Source organism: Leuresthes tenuis, unplaced genomic scaffold (assembly GCF_036924035.1).
Source record: "Leuresthes tenuis unplaced genomic scaffold, fLeuTen1.0.hap1 SCAF_19, whole genome shotgun sequence".
Taxonomy (NCBI): Eukaryota; Metazoa; Chordata; class Actinopteri; order Atheriniformes; family Atherinopsidae; genus Leuresthes; species Leuresthes tenuis.
This window is the reverse complement of record NW_027325373.1, coordinates 2046226-2063319: the sequence shown is the minus strand read 5'-3', so window position 1 is coordinate 2063319 and position 17094 is coordinate 2046226. Positions and strand designations below refer to the sequence as shown.

General features: G+C 42.2%; 2 protein-coding genes across 2 annotated transcripts; both read left to right on the top strand.

The window, feature by feature from the left end:
• The first annotated feature begins 2705 nt into the window (after positions 1-2705).
• On the top strand, positions 2706-5161 carry LOC140276999 (tubulin alpha-1B chain-like). The gene is made up of 4 exons (XM_072371868.1): positions 2706-2759; positions 3537-3759; positions 3861-4009; positions 4114-5161. Exons 1-4 carry the CDS (start codon positions 2757-2759, stop codon positions 5092-5094), a joined length of 1356 nt encoding a protein of 451 aa, XP_072227969.1. The 5' UTR covers positions 2706-2756; the 3' UTR covers positions 5095-5161.
• A 1141-nt stretch (positions 5162-6302) lies between these two features.
• Positions 6303-15937, top strand: LOC140277157 (uncharacterized). The gene is made up of 19 exons (XM_072372078.1): positions 6303-6390; positions 6833-6910; positions 7754-7826; positions 7912-7951; positions 8946-9024; positions 9221-9309; positions 9411-9557; positions 9690-9741; positions 9836-9936; positions 10654-10739; positions 11748-11829; positions 11919-12004; positions 12089-12176; positions 12619-12667; positions 12818-12908; positions 13028-13128; positions 13290-13374; positions 15105-15209; positions 15366-15937. The coding sequence occupies exons 2-19, from the start codon at positions 6849-6851 to the stop codon at positions 15468-15470; spliced, it is 1521 nt and encodes a 506-aa protein (XP_072228179.1). The 5' UTR covers positions 6303-6390; positions 6833-6848; the 3' UTR covers positions 15471-15937.
• Positions 15938-17094: the final 1157 nt, after the last annotated feature.

Below are 17094 nucleotides of genomic sequence, written 5' to 3'. Positions count from 1 at the left end.
CGTCTGGCTCTATATAAATAAAATTGAATTGAATTGAATTGAATTGAACCCTATCCCAGCTGTCATTGGGCAGGGTACACATGGGTTGCCAGTCCCACTCAGAGACAAACAATCAACCATTCAAACTCACCCTCACTCCCAGGAAGAGTTGACTAACACCAACCTGACCTGCATGTTTTTAGGCGGTGGGACGAAGCCGGAGAACCTGGAGAGAACCCACACGTACAAGGAGAGTCAGGTTTTGAACTTGGAACCCTTTTTTAGCCGATGATAGTGTTGAACTTTCCTGAGCTGAACATTAAGTGCATCCTATTGATATTAACGGTGGCTATTTTCAGTGTATTTGAACAAGAAAACACTTAAACGTGATCAAATGAATGTTCATTAATAATGGTGTAATAAAATGAATATCACTTTTAAACTTTTCATGATAAACCATTTCATTTTAAATAGACGATAAACAAACAAAGCTCACATAGAGAAGCTACAGCTTCAAATAAATCAAATTAGTGCTTCCAGATCAGGGTGCAACCATTAGAAACCTCCTCAGGAAGCAATCAGGAGAACCCGACTGATCTAAACCTGGACCTGGTGTTTATGACTGAATATGTGCCATAAATGCATGCCTACAAGTTTAGCAAACGACTTTGTGGTGAATTAAACTTAGTAATTGCACTGTGAACTGTAACGTATAGAGTTCAGAGATAGAGGTAGATTCTTTCCATAGACACATAACTTGAAAATAAAAACTTTAGGTTGTCTTATATTCTAAGTTCTGATATCCCGAAGCAGGTCAGTATATTGTTTTTTCCTTTAGATTAACCAGACGTGTAACAGCATTTAATTTTGAAAGTCATTCCGTTTCACGCTCCAGCTCATTATCGGGAACTTGACGATTCGGTCCGGTTCGGTCCGGTTCTGTTTTGTCTGCGGAACTGGACCAGGGTTCGTGTGACGGAACAGAAACCAGAACCACAGAGGATGAGTTTGAATACATGAGAATCACGGAAGGGCATAAACCCAACGCAGGACAAACTGATCGGAACGCGACAATGACATAACTCAGAAACCAGAGCGCTCTCCATTAGAGACGCGCATGGGACCGGAAACGAGAGACATCTGCTTTCAAAATAAATCTATACAAAGAAAAAATATTGTATAAAACGCCAGAAACAACTTGGATTTCATATTTTTGAGTATGAAGTATTTAAAAACATGGTTGGTATTAATCAGTGAGGTTCCCATCAGCCTAAAATAACTGTGCTCACATAGCGGCCTTCAGGCATCTATTATTTTGAAAATGCAGCAGCATCCCACTTGGTTTGACGGAGGCAGACTGAGGTGAATAGACGGACACATCACGTGTAAGTGTCTGTGGTTCTTGCGAGTGTGTGTGTGCGTGCGCGCGTGTGGCAATGAATAAAAGATGCAAAAACCTGAGTGGTGGAGGAAAACGTGACTTGTCGGCTTACATCATCAATGTGGCAGCAGAGAGTCGGGTGCAGACGATTTAAAGCCCTCATCCTTAGATCGTTTTGAATGTTGCCAGATCAGAGGGTGTTATTAATTCAGGGCCACGTAAGAATTATGATTGCAATCTTATTTGTGCCCTCACGATCATTTAGGGGTTAGACTACACAGAAGAGACAATGGAAAGGCTCTTAATTCACCTTAAAGGTGGTAAAACGCCATAATCATTCTTATAGAATATAGAAGTCAAATGTGAGGGTGAGGGCACGTGAGGGCATCAAGGCTTTCCTTATGGACTGTGTTTATTGGAATGACACCAAGCCTGCTATAGAAACTCCAACCATTTAAACGCAAAGTATATCCCCACTCTTGCATCTTCAGATAATGACAGCACACATTTCCAGAATGAGCTTCTTCCTGTTCGCAGAAAGCAGGGCATAGAAAATACAGCCTCTAAATATCTAAATAAGGCTTCATCTGTCTTTATTTCACCAATACTTTAAGAAGAATTAATGAATGAACGTGTGCTATAGCTCTGTTAGCTCATAGCTGCTGTTATGTGGCTACTTGCAGCTATAGGAGAGCTAACGGAGGGATTTCTACACAGGCACTCTACTGGGACCACTTAAAAAACTGATCACAACTATATCAGATTTCAATTTGTTATCAACCCCTGATCTTATATTTCAATTTTGTTTATTTATCTTTATATTTTTTAATATATATTTTTTATTTATTCATTTTGTTGTATATATACAATACTGTATGTTATTGTTATGTTTCTCGTCCTTTCTTCTATTCATATATATATTTAATGTATATATCTTTTATTTATCTTGTATATTACCTATTTCTCATACTGTTTTATATATCAACTAGTTAGGGAGGAATGTTTAGCTCCTATTATCTGTTAAAAAAAAATCCCAAATGTGAAATGGTCGTTGTCTTTATCTTGTTTTTTTTCAATTAAAAAAAGGGTTAAATGGGTTGATATGCTTCCCATCACCATTATCGAGAATTTATTTTTTATTATTATTCTGATAGTCTGTTAGATGTGAAAAATAACTAACTTAATTTGCACTTTTGATCAGGTATTTGAAATGTATTTCTAATGAACTTTGTGCCCCTGTATTGTCCGTAGTGGTTTAGCCCAACTCTCCTGCCAGCGTATATTTTGCCTTCAAAAAAGCGCGAGCGCGCGGCGGATTGGACATTTTTCTTCTTCTGTAAAACATCATAACGGAACTTTTTCTGTTGCAATTTAGCACTGCGAAAATTCAACAAAAATGGTAAGTACAACTTAAAAAAATATAATTTTCTTATTTGAGGGGTGATACAAATGTTTTTGATCAGTTCAGGTTTAGTTCAGATGAGAAGAATAAACTAAACAGATTTGAGGGATTGAAAAACGGGCTCGTCAGCATTTTAGCTAGAAATGATTCTTCCCTTATGAGCAATGGCCGTTACAGCAGTTGGCAGCAACAACGGCCGAATTAATTCTTAATGGGAGGATGTATATAGAATCCATTTCCTATTGTTAGAAAACATGTTTTTAAGGGAGACTCTTAGACTGATGAGGAATATGTCATGTATCGATGCTAGTTAACGTTTTCGATGGTTTGGCTGAGCTTTTGTCGGTAACGGTTATCACTTTAAGCAGGATTAGCGTTTAAGGGGGTCAACGGTCAAGTTTAATGGTGAACGTGCCTAACCGTCGGCATTGCGACACCGGGCACGCGATCAATGAGGGGTTTTGATTGGTTGAAGCCTGTGTTTACGCTTGAAAGTTGAGTGACTGTTGGCGCCTGAAACTCATCAACCGTTAAATGTAACTGTTATCGCGATACTACTGTGAATACGTCACAAAGCGCGTTGAGAGCAGTTTCATGCTGGTTATGCTTCTATAAATGGCCATTGTAGATCAAAACGGTGCTAAAAATGGTTAATATCTCAGTTTTGCTGAATGTAACTGTCATAAAACTGTTTGACCTACTTTAGTACACATCTGCAGCTTTTTGTTCAAATTAAGAATGAACCTGATTTACTGATAATGTTCTCTCCTCCAGCGTGAGTGTATCTCCATCCATGTAGGACAGGCTGGTGTCCAGATTGGCAATGCCTGCTGGGAGCTTTACTGCCTTGAACATGGGATCCAGCCTGATGGACAGATGCCCAGTGACAAGACCATTGGAGGAGGAGATGATTCCTTCAACACCTTCTTCAGTGAGACTGGAGCTGGGAAGCATGTCCCCAGAGCTGTTTTTGTGGATCTAGAACCCACTGTCATAGGTAAGTGTCATTTCATGTGGTCTGAAATGAATTTGGACACATTTCTATCTCTAAATATCTATGAAACTCACGGTGAAGTCTTTTTCCTCTCCCCTCCTTAGACGAGGTGCGCAACGGGACCTACCGCCAGCTGTTCCACCCAGAGCAGCTGATCACTGGCAAGGAGGATGCTGCCAACAACTACGCCCGTGGACACTACACCATTGGAAAAGAGATCATCGACCTGGTTCTGGACAGGATCCGGAAACTGGTGGGTAAATTTAATGCTCTTAATTTAAAAGATCATCATTGGAACATGAAATGAAATGGCGTTCATGTATGTGATGTTTGCTGTTTCCTCCTTACTTTCCTCAGTCTGACCAGTGCACTGGCCTTCAGGGATTCCTGGTTTTCCACAGTTTTGGTGGTGGCACTGGCTCTGGTTTCACCTCCCTGCTGATGGAACGTTTGTCTGTTGACTTCGGCAAGAAATCCAAGCTGGAGTTCTCAATCTACCCAGCTCCGCAGATTTCCACTGCAGTGGTGGAGCCCTACAACGCCATCCTGACCACCCACACCACCCTGGAGCACTCGGACTGTGCTTTCATGGTGGACAACGAGGCCATCTATGACATCTGCCGCAGGAACCTCGACATCGAGCGCCCCACCTACACCAACCTGAACAGGCTGATCAGCCAGATCGTGTCCTCCATCACTGCTTCTCTGCGTTTCGACGGTGCCCTCAATGTTGACCTGACGGAGTTCCAGACCAACCTGGTGCCTTACCCTCGTATCCACTTCCCTCTGGCCACTTACGCCCCGGTCATTTCTGCTGAGAAGGCTTACCACGAGCAGCTCACTGTGGCCGAGATCACCAATGCCTGCTTTGAGCCGTCCAATCAGATGGTGAAATGTGACCCTCGGCACGGTAAGTACATGGCCTGCTGCCTTCTGTACCGCGGTGATGTGGTGCCCAAAGATGTCAATGCTGCCATCGCCACCATCAAAAACAAGCGCACCATCCAGTTTGTGGACTGGTGCCCCACTGGCTTCAAGGTTGGCATCAACTACCAGCCTCCCACTGTGGTTCCTGGAGGGGACCTGGCAAAGGTCCAGAGGGCTGTGTGCATGCTGAGCAACACCACTGCTATCGCCGAGGCCTGGGCTCGACTCGACCACAAGTTTGATCTGATGTACGCCAAGAGGGCCTTCGTTCACTGGTATGTGGGCGAGGGCATGGAGGAGGGGGAGTTCTCTGAGGCCAGGGAGGACATGGCTGCTCTGGAGAAGGATTATGAAGAGGTTGGGCTGGATTCTGCTGAAGGGGAAGGGGAGGAGGAAGGAGAAGAGTATTAGGATGGTCATGAAGGCGCTTAACAGGAACTCAGTTTCCAGATGTTCTTAAATATATTCTTGACTTGGATGTTTGGGTTCCAGATGTCAGTTTTTAGTTGAGTTTTTAATAAATGTCATTTGAAGCATGTTCATTTTGTCTCTTTATTTGGCCTCATTTATTCAAACGCTGAAATATTTCTGATCAGTCGGTAAAATCTAAATCCTGCTCACTTTATGTGATTAAATCTGCAATAACCTTCAAAACGCAGAGTAATTAAAAATGGATCAAATGTTTTCTGACAGCTGTTAATTCAACTTAAGTTTGTGAAACAAAGTTGATCTAACGAGTCGGTCTCTGGTTAAACTCCAGGAACCACATGACACCATCTGGGTGCTTCTTTTAGGGTTTGGGTGAATATTGTGTGTTTCTGCATGAGATAACAGATGAAAGAACAGAGAAAATGTGCTGTCTTTACATACTATACATGTATATATATGTAACATTGTGTGAATTTATTTTTGTTTAAACCGAACTGCTAAAACCTACAAAGTGCAAAAACAAAATCAGTTCACAGCAAAGTTCTGCTGAAGTCTTTCTGTTTCTCATCCGTCTCTTTCACTGAATTCTGAGATCATTCATAGGTGATACCAGTTCAGAAGGACGCGATTCCTCCAAAGTGCTTGTTGTGGTTCCCAAAACGCACTGGATGGATGGATGGATGGGACACTGAGGCAGTTCTACCTCTTTATTTATTCCCTTTCATCCCTCGTTTTCAGTTTGTCGCCCTCTGTCTTGTCCCAGTTTAAACTTGTGCTTCTCGTTTTGCATCAGCAGCCTCTGTCCTCTGGGTTATAGTTAGTTAGTGATTAAATTAAGACTTTGGAAGCCTCTGCTAAAGTCTTATTTTCTGTGCCAACCCAATGTAAACGAAGAAAATCAGCACCAATGAGAAAAGAAACAACACATCTGATCTTATGCAGCATGTTGCAGCGATAATGGAGACTTTGATTTGAACTGTCCTATTAGCATCCATATTTTCATCAGTAGCTAGCAGCAGCAGCTAAAACCCTGCTTTCTCCTCACTGTGTTCCCACTATGTCCATTAAATGCTGAGCGGCTCTGTTCAGCAATGTGTTTGCAGGCCGTTGCTGGGCAACAGTGCACCTGCAGAAAGAAGCGGAGGCTACCTGTAAGCTGAGATGCTGACGACAGCTGCTGGACTGTGAGCTGAGCTGACTCATACGAGTCTTCATGCTGCCTCAGTGAAGCAACAGAGACAAAGAAGCCAACATCCCGACACACACAGAGCTCAACAGGTAGGCTGCATCCTGCTAATGTCAATCTCTGTAAATGGAACAAGGATTCAATGTCTCCTAAATGTGCAGCAGCCATCTGGGAATAAGAATTTAAATTAATTTTGCAGCCATAGTGCCACCTGGAGGGGAAACGGTATCAGACTTTAGAGGTCCACTCACAGGGGTTGATGTACTTTGTGTCATTATTTAGTTACAAATAATAAATAATGTTTGTGATATATGAAATAAATAAGAAAGTTTATGTTCTTTTCAAAACTGAGCAGAAAATAATGAGATTTGGATGAAAATCTTGGAACTGGTGCTAATTATTCACTTCTTTGGCTCAAAATTCTGAATATTGCAAGTTTCCTAAAATGTGTAATTATCACTGAAACTATTCAATGTTGGAAGTCAAGAGAATCTGACTGAAATCTGACATTTATTAATGTGTGTGTGACTCAAGAGAAGCAGCAGATAAGATGGCTTTAGCCAGCGGTCACTGGCTGGAGAAAGAGATGAGGGGAGAAGCTCCAAGTCCCAGGTGAGTAACACGGTTTTTAACAAGTCCTCCAACCTAAATGCATCAATCATAGGTGCAGTTTTCTTTTTTTTTCTTTTTTTTTTTCCCTTGTCCTGTCCAGCATTATGGCAGCAGAATTGTAGTCTGAATACCTTTGATGCCAAACAGATTTGCTTCGCCAAGGGAAGTTTTATAAATGTAAAGCTCCCCTTGATGCCCATTTATTTATTTCTGTTTACAATATATAACATGTAATAGAACTGAACCGGACCGGGGGACAAGGAAAGAAGAAGAGGAAAGAAGAGGAAACAGAACAAAAATAGAAACAAAAACCAGACAACCAGCTGCTACACCTGTAAAAACAAAACAGACAACAATCCATGGCCTCTGTTGCAAATCCAGCCTTAGCGCCACCAGGAGCACATAGGTGTAGTTTTCTGATAGGACAGAGTGCAACAGGTGCTGTGGTGCTTAGCAGGGTCACCTCACAGCTTCTGGCTTCAAATCGCAGGCAGAACACTCTCCATTTGGAGAAGCAGGAAGGGGGCGAGACAAGCTAACAAGCTAACAGCTGCTGTAAACAGTAACAAGACAAGAGCGTATCGTTGCCATTCAAAGCAACTCAGATATCCTGAACCTGAAGGGGTTCAAAGGAATGTACCACATGTTTAATGGTGTCATTTGACAGCTGAAGTTCACTAAACAGAAGATTGTGAGCTTGTGTGATGTGGGAGGACGCCAAGCTTTCAGAGGGAACACGTTTTATTGGCCAGAGTGTTATTTCATTGGGATTTTCAGTTGTAGCTGTTGAAGCTAACACGGAGTAACATTAAGCTGGAAAATGCCTTTTTTTGGCTTTCACAGACACGGTCATGCGTTAGCTGTAGCAGGAAACGTCGCCTTTCTTTTTGGAGGAGCGTGTATCATCAACCAAGAGGTGAGTCCAATTTTAACATAAGTACAAGTTTGGAAAAGAATCTTGGAGGTTCACATCTGTGAAAATCTGTCTCTTATCTCTCCAGGACGGCCCTCTTTACTTCAGTGACTTCTACATGCTCACAGGTACGCGCTAAATGCTAATGGTACCCAAAAAGGTTACTCAGTGCGGTTAGATGAGCGCCATCGGACCGGATTAATGGCTAAATTACAATAAGAGTGAGTTATTCAGCTCATTTAACTAGCTTAGATCAAATTAAGACCCCGAGATAACTCGATCCGAGACGACAGCGGATCGGATCGAGCGTTCTGCGCATGCTCGAGTTTTTTTCCCGCGATCGTGACCCGGAAGTGGAAGGAGACGATATTCCTGTTGTTGTCGTCAGAAAGAAAGAAACAACTCGATGGAGAATGCGCCGTTGTGCATCGTCTGTGCCATAACCAGCTCATCACAGATGGAGAGGGACGCAGCTTCATCTCGCTCTGCGTTCGCCATCTTTCTGAATGCCTGAGTTTGTTGTTGTTGGCGGTGAAGACGTCAACAGGAAGTGGCTCTATTAGCGATAGCTGAAATGGGGACAGCGCCACCTATCGTACCGGGGTATGACATGCTTTGTGCCAGTGATTCCATTCATTCACCGCCATATATCCAAGGATAATTACCCTCAGATAAGGAGCAGAACCCAACTGTAGCTATAATCCAGTTAATCTCAGCATGTAAACACACTGATTAATTCTGAAGATGTTTCCAAATGTGACTCAAATGTTTGATAAGTAGGTTTATGCTCAACAAATTACATTGAGAATGTTTTATTCTTACCATTTGTACTTTTCTTTAATGGATATTTCATATATTATTATGAAAATACCCAACTAAAAACAACGGAGGCACAAATCATTACATTTTGATCATTTTATGACCAGCTGTAAATATTTTTACCACCAAACTGAGCAGGTTTGTTGCTCACAGAATCACTTTATTATTTTAATTGTTAAAGTATTTTTTTGCATTTGAAGGGGCAGAACCCACACTGCAGAAAACCTCACGTTATTTGTTCATTTGTCCATTAGCTCCTTGGTTTTGACACAGTGATTCCCACGTTGTGGTTGTAAATTGCAGTTACTCCTGATGATGTGATGTGGGAGGAGATTCCTCAGAGTGGAGAAATTCCATCTGCCAGAGAAGGACATACACTTTGGTAAGCCTCACAATCATGACATCAGTTAGAGGTATTCATTTAAATTAGCTTCACTGTTTTTCTGCCCCAGAGAACCAAAGAAATCAGACAGGTGGGGGTTGGGTTTCTCATTTTGGGCTGGATCTGCAGTACCAGCAGTGATAATGAACTAATAGAATTTTTATCTCCTCCTTTACTGTTATTCACTCTTTTTCAGTGTTGTGAAAGGCAGGCTGTATCTGTTCGGAGGAGCTTCCAGCCCTGACGCCACTGAGTGTCTGCCAGGAGTCTACAGCTTTGACATAGGTCTCAGGGAGATAACACGAACACAACCTTGTTTTTTTTGTTTGTCTCGGCCTCAGGGCCGAACTGCTGTGCTGTGATGGTATTTTTAATGTTTTCCACAGTGTCTCTGACCTGGGAATGCTTAGCAACCGGGGGCGTGGCCTTCAGAGCTCTGAGACACAGCTCTGTTGCCATTGGAGACAACATCTACATGTATGGAGGCATCCTGAAGGGAAGTCCGACTGATGACCTCATGGTCTTCAACACAGGTTATGATGAACAGATATCAGAGCGTTTTCTCTCCTCCACCTCCCTAAAAATCAGCTCACAGAGAGAAAATCAGACATTCTGCCTTTTTAAAGTTTTAGACGTGGATGTTGACTTTCTCCTTGCTGTGTCAGTGTCTCTCACCTGGACACCGGTGAAGACAAGCGGATCGCTGCCTCCTGCCCTGTGAGATACATTTATTCTGTAAAATGCAATGAAAGGATGACTTTAGATCATTTGGATTGTTTAGCATTTCTTTGTTTCTGTTGTGTGTGTAAAGGTGGGGTCAGAGTTTTGCTCTGGCTGGTGATCAGGTGTTCATGTTTGGAGGTTACGGAGCAGGAGGAGACTTTTGTAAAGACCTTTACGTTCTCAATACAGGTAAACACTGATTTATTTATAGCTTTTTTGAATCCACTTGTCTTGCAGACAGTGTATCTTGATAACTGAATAAAGTGAGTATAGTCAGTTATTTAGTGTGAAAACCAAGATGCAAAGTTTCATATCGCATGAAACAAAAAGTTCAATGAAAATTTAGTTTCAACAGATATGAAAGCTTTGAGCATCCATTAACCCCATACCTGCTCAAATTTACACCTTCAGCAGCTAGAAATTGTTATTGAAGTTATATTCGATATATAACCCCCTGGAGTACCCTCACCTATGGTCAGGAGCTGTGGGTCGGGACCGAAGCAAGCGGCTGAAATGGGTTTCCTCCGCAGGGTGTCTGGGCCTCCCTTAGAGATAGGGTGAGAAGCTCAGTCATCCGGGAGGGGCTCAGAGTAGAACCGCTGCTCCTCCGCATTGAGAGGAGTCAGATGAGGTGGCATCTGGTTAGGATGCCTCGGGGTCCCCCCGGAGGAGCTGGAGGAAGTGGCCGGGGACGTCCCCGGCCACTTCCTCCGTGACTGCCCCCATGACCCGAAGCTGCAGATAATGGATGGATGCATAACTTAAAACAAATACATTTTGAATAATAAATTATGATAAAATATTGACTATCAGAAAAGTTTCCCATCAGCTTTGACTCCAAATTTAAAAACAACAAGAAAAACAACCTGGACTTTGAGCTCTGACCCCTTCACTGACGGTTTTTAGAGAATCTGCTGTGGCAGAAATGGGAGGTGAAAGGAGAATCGCCTGCAGCCTGCAGTGGACAAACGCTGACTGCACACCACGATAAGGTGAGCAAAAAATCTACTTTAATGTTGCAATAATTCATCTGCAAAATCATACAGAAAATCATTTCATACCTTTATGTTCATACGCTGCTGCCCTTCATATTGTCTTTTGTTTTTTATTTACCAGAGGTTCAAAACAAATTGCCCAAGCCAAAATGACCAGACATGAAGGATTCACTTATTCCTCAGTTAGCTTAAACCGTAGAAACAGCTGGATTAGGGCTTATTCCATGTCTGTGTTAATCCATGAGGCTCAGACCTAAAAGTTAACTGTTTTCAGGAGATTTTACTGGTGCTGTGCATTCACTGAGATGGTGACTGACTGCAGCTTGTGTCGAGTTAACGCCGTACCCAGGAATACACAGACAGCTCACACAGGCCACTGAAACAGCTGATGGGTTTTTGCATCAGTGGACGCTGCTCTGAGACGTGTATTAGAGTCTAATTTCCCTGCATGTTCTCCCTTTGAGTACGTTGGTTCTCTCCAGATATTCTGGCTTCTCCGGCCGTTCAAAAACATGCACATTAGGTTGATTGGTGGCTCTAAATTGTCCCTCGGAGAGGCTGTAGGTCTCATTCGTCTCTGTGTGGCCCTGTGATGATCCACCCAGTGTGTATCCTGGTCCCGGTTCAGCCCCCCCCCCCAAACTGGATGAACTGGTATAGAAGATGGCAGGATGGATGGTGTCAACTTCTGAAATTCATCTCACTTCCTGCTTTTCCTCTCCATAATTACTTAAACCACAAGAGGGCGCCAACACAGTGAAGCAGTACAAAGACTCACAATATGCCACTGACACGTTTAACCTGCCTTTTGTTGATGGGGGGGCATATATAATGTTCCATCAACTCCATGGAGTTCTTCTTTCAACTTTCATTCTGTGTACTCAAGCCTAAAAACACAATTTAACCAAATTTTGTTATTACTGAGTAATTAAAAACCAACAGAACTATAACAAAAAAAAGCAGAATATCTAACAAGTGTTTTATGTCCATTTAAATTCCTCATAGGACATCTATCTGTTTGGTGGCAAAAGCAAAAATGAGGATGGCACAACGACGTCATCCAACGAAATCCACAAACTCAGCATCGGTGAGTGAAAAGCTGCAAAGAACCCAAAGACAAGTCGAACTGTTCACAGAAACAGAAAGAAGTGAGCTGAACTCACTCTGTCTTACCAGCAAAGATGAAGTGGAAGGTTCCTCTGTACGTCGGCATTCCTCCAGCCCGCCGCCACGGCCACGCTGCCTTCATACTCCACAGCCATGTCAGCGGCCCACTGAGTATTAGATCATTATTAGTAGGTCATTGCCAGATATGAAATATCATTTTGTGTGTGTTTGTCTCACAGCTGTATGTGTTTGGAGGTAGAAACGATGAGCAGGACTTCAATGATCTGAAAGGGATGAAGCTCATCAACCCCTCTGACAGACAACCAGGTACAGCATGCTGTCCTAAATTATTAAAAGATTGTTAAAAGATGCATTTATCCTCTGCTCTGCTGGGATTCAGCTGCTTTGGAGCATTAGTAGTGCTGACGTGACACTGAGAAATGCAACTGGACAGTATTTAATTCAGCTGGAATTGATTTAACTCAGATAATATTGGATTGAATTAGATTTAATTTATTTACTTTCTGTGTAAAGTGCACTGAGATTAAATGAGTTGAGACCTGGCGTAATATAAACTAAACCAAAATTAACTGAATAAATGACTTTATTGAAGCATGCAATGTCAATTTTTTCTTTTTTATTTGATAAAAATCCAATGCAATACAGTATAAAAAAGTCTTAGAGCCTTAATTCAGGAACACCATAAAAGCCACTGGTTTCTATGCAAATGAAATGTGCAGAAAAAGACATTTTTTTCCATCCCCCACAGTGATGAAGGAGATTTTGTCAGAGTTTGGTCTTCAGGGTGTCAGCCACAGGTCAGAAGCCTCTGAAAACACCTGCGTTTCTGCTCATATTCGTGGATTTGTGTGTGTGTTTCTGCAGTTTCGGCCTCTTGTCACGCTCTGTTTGAGTCTCATCTCTCAGTTTTAAAACCCTGGTTTCATTCTGACTCTGACTGTTAACAGCTTCACTCCCACTAAAGTTCCCAATGTTCGCTATGAGCTCAGTGAGTCGGCTCCATCCAAGCAGAGGGGAAACACAGCAGCGAATGCACAGGTGACGCAAACACACTCTCTGCTGTGAGAGCGCACGTTGCATCAGTCTCAGACTGTGCGATAAAGTCCTGCAACCTCGCTGGCTTCAGTTAGAAACCTATTCTTGCATTTCCTCTGCAGGTGTCTGTCCACAGAGACTTCAGTGCAGTACGAGATCAGGCCATGAGAATGATCCAGACAGCCTTCACTCTGTTGGACCAGGAGTTTCAGAAACTCGATCAGTATATGCCGTGCACACACCTGTCTTTACCTTTCTGCACTTTATTTTGCTTCCTTACACTTCATCTTGTGTTACTTTAACTCACTTTATTGTTTAACACTCAACACGACAGCCGAGCTTTTTCCTTTTTGTGTTTTTACTGCTGAATATTTTCTTTTCCAGGGAGAAGTCGGAGCTGTCCAAAGAGGCTGTGGCTCTGCAAAAAGAGAGAGAAGCTCATGAAGCTCACAGACAAAAGCAGCAACAGGTCTGTCTTAATCCATAATATCACTCGAGCTCACCTTATTTAACCAAAGAGAACAACTCATTTAAACCATTTATTCTGATTTACTGTCATCTCTCCACAGAAACTATACTTTTTCCAATTCAGTGTAATTAAATTGAAACTAATGTACAAAAACTACATGATAATGTCTTTAATTATCCCCAAGAAGGCTTGTTGTGCTGGTCTCTGATTGAAAGGATTACAGCGACGTTGTCAGGGCAACGATCGTCTCCTCTCCCTCAGAGAAGGACACATCAGTATTACCTAATGGAGGTGATTAAAGGGCATTGGAGCTCAGACCTTTCTCAAGCTAACTAAAATGCAAAATAGGACCAAATAAGATCCTGCTTGGTGCACATATATTCATATATGAACCGTGTGTTTTATAACCGTGTGGACTAGCTGACATGTTTCGATTAATCCAGAATATTCTTTAACTTCCTGATATTTGAGAGTGGAGATATCGATGTAACTAACGGGGACGTTAGTAGTCTGAAGCAGGAAGATTTTCCAACCGGAACGATAGGTAAACTGCAGTGGGGCCTAAAAGTTGAGTTAGTGAGGAGAGCCAAGGACAGAACAAAGCTAAATGCCTTCAACATCGCTGGATGTTTCTGCTGCCTCTGGCTAAGATTGAAAGGCTTTGTAGAATCTCACATAGCTGGTCTTCAGGACCCTGAATCTGACACCATCTGGACCTGCTGCCTTGTCCTGGTTCAGTCTCCAGCTGCTTGTGACAGACGTGGTGGTGAAGAGGGCTCAGTGTATCCTGGTTACAGGTAGGCCTTAAAGGGGAACTCCGGTATTTTTAAACCTAGACTTAGACGTAAACGGAGGGATTTCTACACAGGCACTCTACTGGGACCACTTCATCCACACGCCCCCCTGCAGCACAGCTCATTCACTCCGGTAAGAACGTCCATCTTACTCAAAGTCGTCGTTCACGTCGTCAAAATCTGATAAATATCCTGCCATGTTGCACAAAACTATCAGCAGCAAACTCTGTGTGAAGTTAGCCGACTGTCACAGAGCACGGAGTGAATAAGCTGTGCTGCAGGGGGGCGTGTGGATGAAGGGGTCCCAGTAGAGTGCCTGTGTAGAAATCCCTCCGTTAGCTCTCCTATAGCTGCAAGTAGCCACATAACAGCAGCTATGAGCTAACAGAGCTATAGCACACGTTCATTCATTCATTCTTCTTAAAGTATTGGTGAAATAAAGACAGATAATGCCTTATTTAGAGGCTGCATCCTCTAAGCCCCGTTCACTCCGTTATATGGATCTCCAGTTATCTAAATATCTTCAGAAGGACGCCGACTTTCACCAAACTGTTCTCTGTGAGCAGATGAACGGGTTTCATGCCAGAAATAAGGTTTAAAAACACCGGAGTTCCCCTTTAAGCTCCACCACCTCGACTACCTATTAATCTAATCAAGATTAAACTTGGCATATTCTAAATTAAATTAAATTAAATCTAAAGTAATCTAATCAAATCTAATTTTGATAGCCTTTAACTCTGATGTAATTTAATCTAAAGAACTTTAAACCTAATCTAATCTGTTCAGTCGGGTCAGTCTGTTGTTCCTTAAGATCTAAACTGATCTAACCTCATCATCATTAAATCTAATAAACATATATTTCACACTACTTTGGGAAAACAAAGCGTAGAATTTGGAATAAACATGACTGGTACCACGTCTGTGTTTGTGTGTCAGGAGATGCAGGAGATGCTGGAGAGGCACCGCTCTCAGAATGAAGCATGGCTCCGTGCGAGGGCTGAGGAAAATGACAGAGAAAGGAGGGAGCTCTGCAGACTCAGAGTCAGTAAACAAGTTTCAGCCCACAACACATGCAATGTTTCTAATGCCTCCATAACTGAAGTATGCAGCTGCAGCTCGATGCCGGGCAGCCGTTACCGGGGGATATGGCCACATCTAAGGTGTGATGCTGTGTGTGTTTGGTGGGTTTATCCTCAGGAGGAGGTGCAGCAGGAACAGGAAAGACTGAAGGAAGAGCAGAGCAGCATCCAGAAACGCAGCGAGCATCTTCTGTCCATCATGCAGCAGTTCAAAGGAATGTGAACGGGATGAGTCTGGGGCTCAGGTTCAGAGAAACGTTTTACTCTGAAGGAGCTGCAGAAAAAAACTAAACTAAATCTAGCAAACACTGATGCAGATTTGATTGACAGCTCCTAATTTTAGCCTTTAAAAGCTTAAACAGCGAAACGATGGTCTGGCGGTGAAGCCCAGGCTTCAGAAAGCCTTATAGCTTCATATAACTTTGACAGTCTACCCTTCAGTGAGGTGTTTTAACCAATCTGGGCCCGTTTATCATGTGACCTGCAACGAGATTGCATCTAAAAAGGGGGAATTGGAAATATTTGAGAATAAAACTGTCAGTCAGACGTGTTTTCATCAGCTCGGTGTGACTTCACCTACAGTAACGTGTTACTCCAGCTTAATGTGTGCGTCAGTACCACTGATGACCGGACGATGATGTCATGAAGGTGCTTCAGAGACTGAAGAATGATGCTTTCCTCAAAGCAAAATATGAAACTAACTAAATCCTATTAAATACTTAATTTGTCCAAACTTTTGACTGGTTACTTCGGCCACTTGTTACCAAATCTCTTGACCTTGAGATCATTTCTTTCAGCTATGACATTGTAATTAATAAGAATGCAATACAAAAGTCACAATATTATGATTTAGTCTGTTTTTTTAATTATTATTTTGGAAACACTTTTCTGAGTCTGAACACGTCAGGATTCTGTCATCGAACAGTTTAATAAGTGAGATTTTTCAGCATTAAGCAACTTTATCAACGGCTTGATTGTGCGTTTGTGGCGTTGTTTTTATCTGAATCAATCCAACAAGGTGCAGATGACCAGGAAAAAGACATTTTTGAAAGAAAAAAAGACATTTTTGAAAGAAAAAAAGACATTTTTGAAAGAAAAAAATACATTTTTGAAAGTAAAAGACTTTTTTGAAGGAAAAAAAGACATTTTTGAAAGTAAAATACTTTTTTGAAGGAAAAAAAGACATTTTTGAAAGAAAAAAAGACATTTTTGAAAGAAAAAAGACATTTTTGCTTTGATGATGTCAAAGAGGACATCATTCATAACTCAGTTTGTTATCTAATTAACTGACTTGACTGTGACATCCATCTGTCTGTTTATCTCCTCCATCTGAGCGTCTCTCCCTGCTTTCCTCTCCATCTCCTCCACTGTCGCATTCAACAGAAGGACGGATCACTATTAAGCAGGGAAAAACAGCGTAATGCGCCAGTTGGTGCTCTTATAATTTCTCTCGGTTGCAGTATTTGGCAAAGGGTGGCAGGGGCGGGGAGAGAGGGTGGGGAGCGTCAGGGTTTCTGTAAAAATCCCGGAAGTGTGGCGAGGAGGTAAAAATAAAAGCTGAGGGTTTGAGGAAGCTCAATTCGGTGCAAATATGTCTTTGGAGATGGTGAAATGTCCAATTAAACTCCTCCTCGTCGACGTTTTTCATGGCTCTCTGTCCAAATAAACAGTTTTGACACATCCTCCTCCTCGTTTTGTCACATGAATTCAACATCAACTGTTTGTGCTGCGCTGAACATATCCTGTAAAACTGTAATCCGACAAAAAGTAAAGAAAACAGACGTTTTTAAACTAAATATTATGTTCCGATAATTTTGTCAGCAGATACGCAAACCCAACTGTTCCCA